Below are 11,374 nucleotides of genomic sequence, written 5' to 3'. Positions count from 1 at the left end.
TCTGCTTTCCTCATCTTCTCTTCACTCTCCATTCCAGCCAGCATCCACCCTCTTTCTCTGTTCCTTCCATTTTTCTCTGTCTCCATTCCCTCCCCCATGTGCTGATATCTCTTCCTTCTCCTTTCCTTCCTTCCCACCCTTCCCTTCCCTCTCCCTCCCTCCCTCAAAGTTTAGCATCTCAGTCTCCTTCCCTCCCATGCCCTGGCATCTTTCTCCTCTCCTTCTCTTCCACCTTTCCCTCCCCTTCCATGCTTTGGTATCTCCTTTCTCCCTAGTCTAGCATCTGTGTCTCCTTTCCTTCCTTCCCCTCATGCCCTGGCATCTCTTCCTCCCCTTCCTTTCTCTCCATCCTTTCTGTCTGGCATCTCTCTTTTGTCTCCTCTCCCTTCCCTTCCCTGGTCTTCTCTCACCCTCCAACGCTGCCTTCACAATTTACTACTCTTGGCTTCGGGCCTCCCTCTCTGCTGGGTCCTGTCTACTTCTTGTTTCCACAGAAACAGGACCCAGCACAGAGGAAGTCCCAACACCAAGAGTAGTGAATTGAGAACAGTGCTGCTGCCCGGAAGAGGTTCTTGGCGCCGGTCATCAGAGCACCGGTCACTATCCTGCCTATGGGGGTGAGGGGGACGCCGCTATCCACAACACACACACCGGAGCTGCTATCCACAATGCATGCCCCCACCCTCTGAGTCACTGACCTCCAAAAACCCGTTGGTGGTGCTGCTGCTGCCAATCCACTGTATGTTGAACCGGGTGGGGCCTTGAGCATCTGCGAATGCTCAAGATCTGCCAGCTCCTGCCCCCTTCGAGATTCTCTGAGAAGGCGAGAATCAGCAGGCCTTGATCATGCGCAGATGCTCAAGGCCACACCCAGTTCAACATACAACAGATCGGCGGCAGCATAATCCACGAGTGTATGGAGGTCAGCGGCTCTGGGGGGTGCATGGAGATCAGCGAATCTGCTGCATCAGAAACAATGGGTATATGGGGATCAGTGACTAAGGGGTGGGGGCATGTATGTGGATAGCAGCTCTGGGGACAGTACATGTATTGTGGATAGTGACTGGGAGGGGAGGACACCCCTGTAGTTCAGGAAGAGGACAGCTGTACCATGTGGTCAGGTGGTGGCTTGAATATTAACCGAGATCCCCATTTTTGGGTGATTTTTCTGACCCAGAAATCTTGGTTTATATTCAAGTATATACAGTATTTAAGTACAGACTTCATCAGGATAAATTCTGATCTTGTCAGCAGACCCTTGCAACCCAGGTCTCATCTGCAAGCTATGTTTGATTCACCTTTATTAGTTTCTTTGACTCCTATATCATATAGAGGGGCATTTTCAAAAGGACATCCAAGTCAGAATAGAGAGCTCATAATGTCCAAATCCACCTTATATGTATTTTCCAACAGGAAATATGTCATGATTTCTGTTCTAAAATACATGAGATGGACATCCAGTATGAACAGCCATTTTATAAAGTGGAACATCTAACATGCACAACAATAAAACAGGGGCAAGGACCAGGTCCAGTTTTAGACATTGAGGTGCCCAGGCAGAAATTAAAGGGGAGTCCCCTGATCCCCTCTCTTCCTTGACCTCCACCCCCCCCACCCCCACATGCTGCTATTTTTATATTTTCCATCGAACACTGTGGTGGTGTAGTGTCTAGCTTCTTAAGAGTTCCATTTTGTCTAAATAAAGAGAAAAAAGTTAAATAAGTACCTTCAGTGTCATTTTGATTTATACCGATGGTTTTGCAAAAAAAATTATATATAATTGATAGTTACCATCAGGTTTTCTCTATTTATTGTTGTATACTATCTTAAATTAAAAATAAAATTCTTTTTTTCTACCTGTATGGTCTGGTCATTTAATTTTTTTAATCATGTTGATTCCAGTCTCTGATTTCTGCCTTTCTCTCTCTTCTCTGAATTGCCAGGGTTTCCTATCCATTTGCCATTTTTTTTCTCTTCTCCTGTCTTCATTTCCTCCATTACATCCCTCTCCAGTACTGATCTTTTCCTTTCAATTTCTTCCATTTATTTTTCTGCCTCTCTATCTAGATTTCATTATTACTACCCATCCTTCAATTTCCTTCTTTTTACTATATCTTCCTAAAGGTTCTGTCTCTTTCCCTCATCCTGGCTCTCCCATTCACCTTCCTCCTGCCTCATATTTTTCAGACTTTACATTAACTGTGTCCTCTCTTCCATCTAATGTCTCTCCTCCTATTCCATCCAGCACCATCTCCTCTCTCCCTTCCAACCATCTTACCTTCTCTCTTTCCCCTTCCATCCACCGTTCCCCCCTTTTCTCCATTTACATTCAGTGTTGACCCTTTTTCCCCCTTCCATTCATAATCTCTTCTCTCTTCCCCCATCTTCTCCAATACAACCATCCAGGATCTCCTCTGACTCTCTTATATACCCACCAGCATCTTCTCTATTTCTTCTCCATCTAACATTCCCTTTTGTCTCTCATCCCCCAGCATTACCCCATCTGTCCCTCCCCCAGTACTCCTGCCCCACTCTTTTTTTTCTTTCCCCCATCATGCCGCATGATTCCATCTCTCTTCCCCTCATCCTACTATTGTCCCATTCTCTCCCCTTCTTCCTCCTAGTCACTCATCGAAGCCTCTTTCCTGGTTCCTTCCTTCTGGAGTACCTGTAGGAATTGGGAGCACAAGTCCCTGCCTGTCACCTGTGTTGCAGGGCTCTAACCCTACGCATGCCGTTGCCAGCTTCCCACCATTCCCTGCCTGTTGTTCACTTGCTTTCCCTCTCCCTGCCACCGCAATATGCAAACAAAGCTAACCCATTCTACAGGGCCCTAACACTGTGCGCACCTCTCATGATGCAACTTTTGTGGAGGGAAGAGGGAGGAAGCCAGCCAGCAGAGGCACAGACAGCTTTAGGACCCTGTGGCACAGGCTAGATTTGTTTGCGTAATGCCATAGCGGTGATGAGAGAGAGGGCAGCAAGTGACAGGGAAGGAAGCTCACCTCACCAGGCAGTCAGGGACCCCTTGTAGCCGTGAGGCCCAGGGCAACAGCCCTGTTTTCCTCCCCCCACGCCGGCCCTGACAAGAATGTCTGGCAACATTCATAGTAGAATGATCTCACAGATATCCCTGCTGAATAAAGGAGCAGCCTAGTGCATTAATCTTTAAACCAAGGGTCCCAGGTTTAAATCCCTCTTTAGTTATTTGAATTTGTTATTGTGAGACATCCAGGAACAGAAAAATACCTAGACCTTTACAGCTTCTGATGAACTCAGCTGCTACACTAATAGTGGGTATCCCTAGGATTGAACATATCACTCCAGTTCTAAGATCTCTACATTGGTTACCTATACAACAGCAGATATGCTATAAAATATTGTCAGTTGTTCACCAGACATTGTACTTTTCTGCTCCCACTTGTTTTCAAAACTTGTGGGATGTTTTATCAACCAGCGAGAGAGATTTTTTTTGGGGGGGATGTTTCTAACTAGCTTAAAGGAAGACGGGATTCGCTATCTGAAATCTAGAATGGCTATTTTTTTTGCATTGCTGGAAAAGTTAGCCCAACCAAGAAGCAAAACTTGGCTCTTTTCAAAAATCTAATCACCTCCCATTCTCTAGTATCTAGTATCCTGTCCCTCTCTATCTTCTTAGTCCCTCTCCTATATCCTTTCATTGTAGTTCCTTTCCTCTTAACTCTGTAAACCGTGCCGAGCTCTGCGCTTGCGGAGATGGCGCGGTATACAAACCCAAGGTTTAGATTAGTTTAGACATGGAGATGGTTTTTAATCAATGATCTGAAAATGTCAAAACAGAATTTCGTTTCTGCAAATTGGTACTTAACAAAATAAGATACTCGTTTCAGCTACAGTGGCAAAATAACATTCAGAATTTAAGAAGTTGGTTGGTTAGGCTGAGACCTTGTCAGCACCCTTTCCTATAGCTAGCCCCCAACACGAAGGTGAAGTGAATTATGTACGAGTAGAAGGCTGATGATGATTACTGCAGATGAACTCTTCTCGAAAATGTAAAGCTCTTCCTCTGGCTATGGAAAATAGGCAACTATTAGTTTTTGCTTCTAAATTCTTTATTTTTTCTCTGCATACAGTGCAATGACTTCTCTCATACATGAGTAGAAAAGGACAGCTCCCCCCAATCTTTTCTGACATTCAGCAGTATTCTTCAGTGCATAAAATTAGACAACTAGTGTCCAATCCTAATATATCATCTAGCGCGCAAGTCCTATTAGTTGTAGGATGAAGACAAATAGGTTTATAATATCCAGGTACAGGTTTAGTGCTCCAAAGACATATTCTTCCAGGTCTATGCTGTAGCGATGTTTCCCTCCAAGCATGAGCTGTGTGTCCACCACCAAGTACTTGCAGAAGAGAAGAACAAATGGGAAAACACAAGCCCTACATTAGAATTGAATTTTTACTTGAGTAATATGAACAGCAAATGCTCTTTAGCCTCCATCTGTCTAAGATTCAAGTGCAGGGTCTAACTTGTACACTTGGGCGTTTTGGATGCAGGGAGGATTAATATCATCTGATCATCAGGAGATCATGATGATGATATTGTTGTTAGGATGGGCCTTTCCATTTTGTGTGGTTTCCTTTCATTATAGAAAGCACTAAATAAACACCAATATGAAATTATATGCATAAAAAAATGAAACTGCAACAAACATTTTTCCCTTGCTACATCCTTTGCTAACATCAACTGCAAAAAACTTCCCCACATGCAGTGAATCGCTAGGGAGTCAGTTCCTGACTGGTGATCACATTAATTCAAATGTATAAAATTTTGTACATGGAAGGGGAGAACTATCAGTGTTTGAAAGTGCACGCCAGGCACCAGAGTTAAGACAAATATGATCCTCCTGCTATATTTTTTTTGTTTTGTTTTGTTATTTTTAAATTCTTTATTCATTTTCAGACTTACAATAAGTGTGACAATATGTCCAAACAAATTAACAATAAATTTATCACTTAATAATCATCAATGATACAAATAATATACCCTTATCACCCATCCTTCCCACCCATTCCTATCCTGTAATCAAATATCATATACAATATGTAATTATAAAATTACCCCCCCCCCCACTTACCATTGAACTTGTAAATTTAAGGGAAACAATAACATCTACTCAGTACAATACTTTGTTAATGGCTCCCACACATCTTGAAATTTCCCGAAACATCCACGCTGTATTGCAATAACTCTCCATTTTATAAACATGACATAAGGAATTCCACCAGAAATTATAATTTAACCTACTCCAGTTTTTCCAATTATACCTTATTTATTGAATGGCAACACCAGTCATTAGGAGTAATAATTTGTTATTATTTGTAGAAATCTGATTTTTTGCTCTCATTGCCATACCAAATAGCACAGTAACATATGACAATGCCACTGGGTTGTCCAACAAACAATTAATTTGGTCCCAAATTGATTTCCAAAAATTCATAATAAGTGGACAATAGAATAATAAATGATCTAAAGTCCCTTCTTCAAGATGACAGTGCCAACATTTATTAGACTTAGAGCTATCCAATTTTTGCAACCGAACAGGGGTCCATAATGCTCTATGTAACAGAAAAAACCAAGTTTGTCTCATAGATGCCGACACTGTACATCTCATCCTCCAAGTCCAAATTGAGATGCAGTAATTTGATGCTTAATCTCAATGCTCCAAATGTCCCTCAGACCCGTGTTTGGTTTTGTTTTTTTAAAATAAATCCAGTTAGTAATTTATACCACTGAGCGGCCTGGTGACCCAAGAAGTCCACCTGAAAGCATAAGAATTCTATACTATATTGATTATTAAGGTTTTTCCATTCAGGGAACCCTGCCTGATGGCATGCTTCAGTTGCAACCATCTAAAACTTTCTGATTTATTAAGGCCATATTTATGTTGCAACTATGAAAATTCAAGCATTTTACCATTAGAGATAACATCTTCTAATAAACGTATTCCTGCTATCATCCAATGCTTCCAGGCAAGCCTTTCTCCGCCAATTTGAATCTTGAAATTCAGCCATATAGATTGATTTGTAGATTTATGAATTGGAATAGTTGTTAAATTACTTACATACCGTAATGTTTTCCAAGTATCTAATATAATAAAACGCTAGGCCGCGCATGCGCACTTCCTAAGTGTGCGCCGGTTTTCCGTGAGCTGTAGCGACACATAGGAAGTGCGCATGCGCGGCTTATGCTCTGTCCTGCTCCCTGTTGAAAGACACAGCATCTCCCTTACACTAACTTTGCCGTCGCCGCCAGTCTCCGCTCTCTCTCTCTTCCTCCCCCCCAAGGCGGATGTCGACCGCGGCTGCCCGAGTCGGACAGAGGACAAGATGAAGGGGGTGCGGAGCAGCGCTGGTGGCAGCAGTAGGGAACACGTCCATGAGTCCCCCCTCCCGCATCAACTGCTGCTGCTCCTGTTTGAAGCGGCCTGCTGAGGTTTGCGGCCGACTGTAGTGAACCTCGCAGGCCGCTCTCCACATGGAGCACATTCCCTCTGACACGATTGCGTCAGAGGAAACATGCTACCATATGGAGAGTGGCCTGTGAGGTTCACTACAGCCGTTCGTGAACCTAAGCAGGCCACTTTGAACAGGAGCGGCAGCGGCGGCAGCAACCATGGGTGGATGGAGGGAGGGGAAGAACGGGAGGGGAAGCGAAAAAGAAGGGCTATGGAGCAGGCAGGAAAGAGGGCTGCTTTGGGGGAAGGGGTGTGCTGGGGCCAGACAGCAATCGGGGGGAGCAACAGATGGGGGGCCATGAAGCAGGCAGGCATTGCACAACAGGGGGAAAGGGGGCTGCTTTGGGGGGAGAGTTGTGCTGGGGGCAGACAGCAATCGGGGGGAGGGAGGAACAGAAGGGGGGCCACGAAGCAGGCAGGCATTGCACAACAGGGGGAGAGGTGAAAGGGGGCTGCTTTGGCAAGCAGGGGGGGCAGGGAGACAGACAGAAAGAAAGACGCACAGACAGGGGACCTGGGAGAGACACAGACACAAAGAATGACAGACAGACAGCGTCCAGGGAAAGAGACAAATAAAAAAAACAACACACCATACATACAGACATCTACTCTAGCACCCGTTAATGTAACGGGCTTAAAGACTAGTCAGCTAATATTCTGTTATCTTTACTATAACTAGGCAATTTGATACTGAGCACATGGCAAAAGCGTAATGGAGACATAAGTTACCATTCTAACCACAGCCAATCTGGAAGTTTTTCCATGAGCTCTGGAAGGACCCAATACATACCTTGGCGCAAAATATAGGCTTGATGATACCTATAAAAATTAGGAAAATTTACCCCTCCCTCTGAAATTGGCCTTTGCAAAGATACCAAAGCCATTCTAGGAGTTTTACGTCCTGCTATATTATGACAAAACAAAAGAAGAAAAGCAGCTGTCAGGACTACTGAAGCTATTTTTTTCAGGCCACGTCATTATTTGAGCCAACTTTGAATTCCTTGATGGAAGACTAAAACCCTACTTGCCTGACAAACCCATGCTGGGGGAAGGGGGTTTCTATGATCAGGCAATATTTGGGGGATAACAAAGGGGAAATGGGTGGTGGGTTTGTTTACCCATGATTGCTTTAAGAGCAGATGACATAAGTCCATATAGGAAAGAAATGTTGGTTAATATGGAAAAGTTACATTCAAGCTCATAGTTTGGTGCAGCAAAACTAGACCACCACCTCTCCAACCTGCTGACCACGACGCCCAAGTACAAAACCTTCAGGAAATGATTAAAAGCCAAGTTATTTAAGAAATTTGTCAAACGATCCCTGGAATTTGTCAATATATCCCCGGAACTTACCACTTCTGCTAACTATCTATCTTGTAATTTCTCTGGGTATGCCCAGAACAAATCTTTTGTAATCCACCATGAACTGAAAGGTAGCGACGGAATAGAAGATACTAATGTAATGTAATGTACATATGGGGACAGAAGAATTGGGCACATAAACTTATTGTTACGAGAGGTTTTGAGAGTCCAAATCTTTTTTGGTGCAGGATGAGAATTATGTATCATACAGTTTTGTTTTGGGGTAATGAGGGGACTAGGCTAGATAGAAATAGGGGGTGTATGTTTTAAGATTTTGTCAGGAGACTTTTATAGTTCAATAATTTTGTCAGTGTTTTCATAGTTATAACACTCAATGTAGAACAGTTACAAAAGGTATCACATTTAATTAATTGAGTATTTGTAGTCTTTTGGATAGGTAGAGGTTCTATGATTGTATTCATGCACTTTTTGTATTTTTGCACTGTTATGTTTGTCTCATAGGGCCTGTTTTACAAAGCCGCGCGGTAACAGCCCTGAAGCCCTTAAAATCTCTATGGGCTTCGGGGCCATTACCACGCTGTAGCGCCTAGCGCGGCTTTGTAAAACAGGCCTATAGTTGTTTTACCCTCCAGTATTTATTTGTTGATATGCTTCCTTTATTTATAATGCCAAGGGTAATGCCAAAACTCTCTGGGAGGTTGTTATAGAATAAAGCATACTATTGAATACTGGCACGTATATGTTGAATGATATTTTGAATTGGATGTTCAATTAAAAAAAAAACCTGTTTCAAATAAAAGCAGATGACAAGAATGCTGCAACTTGTGATGTTTGTGAAACTGGACAGAAAACTGATGCTTAATGGGCCAATCAATCGTTCCTTGGAATCGGATAGAATTTGCAAAATCTACTGGTACTCTTTCTCTGAGGGCTCTGTACCAAGAGAAAAAAAAAGTACACAGGAAGTAATTTTCTAAATCTTTTTCATAAAACGCTGAATTTATATGCAATTAAAGCTGCTCCTGGCTCATATTCAGACTGCGGACTGAAATTGCCAGTGATCTCCTGCAGTCCGCAGTAATACCGGAAATTCAATGTTGGCGCCATAGCCAGCCACAGGCATGGAATTTCCAGTCTATTTTTGGCTGACTGAGACTTAGCTGGCTATGTCAATATTCAGATGGTCAGGAATGGCTCTCAACGGCCAAAGGTATGCCATGCTTCTAGGCATTTGTCTTTGGCCGCTGAACGTAGCTGGCAAGCTGCTGAATATTGGTGACCAGTTACATTGCCCAACACAGCTGCTCACTGGCCAATCCAGAGACTGGAATATTCAGCATCCCTCACTGAATATTGGTGAATAGCCTGCTACGTGTTATTTAGACGTCCGGGAGCCATTCCTGACCATCTACATAGCGCTAAATATTGGACCCCCTAGGCACCTCGTTATAAAATTACCCTCAAAAAGCAGTGAAGGTTCAAGATATCCTCAATCTACCCCTAGAACACTTTCTGTGGATCGATTTTTCACTCTGTCAAAAATGACAAAGACTAGGGGACCCTCGATTAAGTTACAAATAAATACTTTTAAAACCAATAGGAGGATTTTTTTTCACTCAGAGAATAATTAAGCTCTGAAACGCATTGCCAGAGGATGTGGTCAGAGCGGATAGCGTAGCTGGTTTTAAGAAAGGTTTGGACAAGTTCCTGGAAGAAAAGTCCATAGTCTGTTATTGAGAAAGCCATGGGGGAAGCATAGAATATTTGAGCTTTCACTGAAGAAACAACTATCTGACAGTACCACATATACTTTGCTTGATGTAGATCCAACTGCACAGTTGAAAGCTCAAATATTGACTCTGACACAAGAGGGTTTTGACGAAGGGTATGTTACAAAAAAAGAATTTCAGTTTTTGAATAAAGATCATAGTGCTATCCCATGGATATATCTAATTCCAAAAATACATAAGAGACTGCACAAACCTCCTGGGAGACCAATTATTTCTTCTATTAATTCTATTCTAGAGCCTCTCTCTACATATGCGGATCATTTTTTGAAACCTATAGTGATGACAAGTAGCTCTTACATTAAGAATACGAGTCAGTTTTTGTTATGGCTACAAACTATTGAGCTAGCTGACAAACCTATAACGCTTGTGACTTTGGATATAGTATCACTCTATACGTCATTACCCCAGAACAATTGCCTAGAAATTGCATACGAGGCACTTCATTCTCGAAGTCGACCTCATCAAAGTCCGACTGCATTTATTATGGCACTGTTAGAATTGGCGTTAACAAAAAATTTTTTTACAGACGGCACAGATTTGTATCTGCAGATAAAAGGGGTAGCGATGGGCGCTACGTGCGCCCCGTCCATTGCCTGTCTGTACATGAAACATTATGAAGAAACCTTTTTAATAAGTCACCAGTGGAGTCAATACATTGCAGGCTGGAAGAGGTACATCGACAATGTTTTTATGATCTGGCAAGGTTCAACTACCCAATTATCTGAGTTTACCGAGTGGTTGAATACTAATGATACCAATATTCAATTTACCAAAAACCAATCCACTGAAGGTATCAACTTTTTGGACACATGGGTTAGCGTCAGGGATGATCATTTAGAAACTAAACTGTATATCAAACCTACAGATACCTCCAGCCTGCTTCATTATGACAGCTGTCACCCTATTCCTCTTAAGAATAGTTTACCGTTAGCTCAATTTTTGCGTTTTAGACGCATTTGTACCCACACAACTGACTTTAAGTCTTCAGCTAATAAGTTAGCAAAAAACTTAAGACATAAAGGGTATCCTGAAAAGACTTTAAAAAAATCATACCGTAGAGCTAAGTGTAATCACCAAGAATGGTTATTACAACCCTCTACTAGTGATAGTTTTCAAAAAAGATACCATATAGGGGAAGACAGCAATTTGGAGCATATTGAAGAATGTCAAACGTTTGTGCTAAGATACAATGCGGAATCTGAACATATAGCAGAGATTGTTCATAATCATTGGAGGATAGTTCAAAACAATTTGTGTTTCGAAAATTCAAAATTATGTTTAACATACTCCAGGTCACGCAATTTAAAAGAATATTTGAGATTGCAACCAGATTTAGTAACAATAGATACTGGTAATAAGACTGGGTCTCACTCAAGTTGCGGCAAATGTCAAGTTTGCCCTTTAAATATCCAGGGCAGGGTTTTCGTGAATCCTCTAGATCAGAGACAATATGAGTTAAAATATACCACTACTTGTAAATCAGATTTTGTGGTTTACTTAATTATATGCCCTTGCCAAAAAATTTATATTGGCAAAACCACCAGGCAGTTTAATATACGAATGGCAGAGCACAAATCTTGTCTAAAACTTAAAAGAAAAGAAGCTCCACTTGTAGCTCATTGTTTAGAACATCATCATACTTTTGAGGAATTAAAATGTATGATTATAGACAGAATACCGGCGTCTGTAAGAGGAGGGGATAGGGGGAAAAAACTGCTACAATCTGAACAAAGATGGATTGACCGCCTACACTGTTTACATCCG

At 42.2% G+C, this 11,374-nt stretch overlaps 1 protein-coding gene across 2 annotated transcripts in view; it reads right to left on the bottom strand.

Moving 5' to 3' along the window:
- Positions 1 to 3,929: 3,929 nt before the first annotated feature.
- The window catches only part of LOC117355505 (protein lifeguard 1-like), a 52,111-nt gene continuing 44,666 nt past the window's right edge, over positions 3,930 to 11,374 (bottom strand). Inside the window, exon 10 of one of the 2 annotated variants that reach the window (XM_033934180.1) lies at positions 3,930 to 4,382. In XM_033934180.1, the coding sequence (XP_033790071.1) occupies positions 4,233 to 4,382 (150 nt within the window). In that variant the 3' untranslated portion in view covers positions 3,930 to 4,232. The remainder of the gene's footprint in view (positions 4,383 to 11,374) is intronic. The other variant, XM_033934179.1, reaches the window with a different exon arrangement.

The sequence above is a fragment of the Geotrypetes seraphini genome, chromosome 2 (assembly GCF_902459505.1).
Source record: "Geotrypetes seraphini chromosome 2, aGeoSer1.1, whole genome shotgun sequence".
NCBI classification, from domain to species: domain Eukaryota; kingdom Metazoa; phylum Chordata; class Amphibia; order Gymnophiona; family Dermophiidae; genus Geotrypetes; species Geotrypetes seraphini.
Note: the sequence above shows the minus strand (reverse complement) of the source record. Positions and strands in the feature narration are given on the sequence as shown.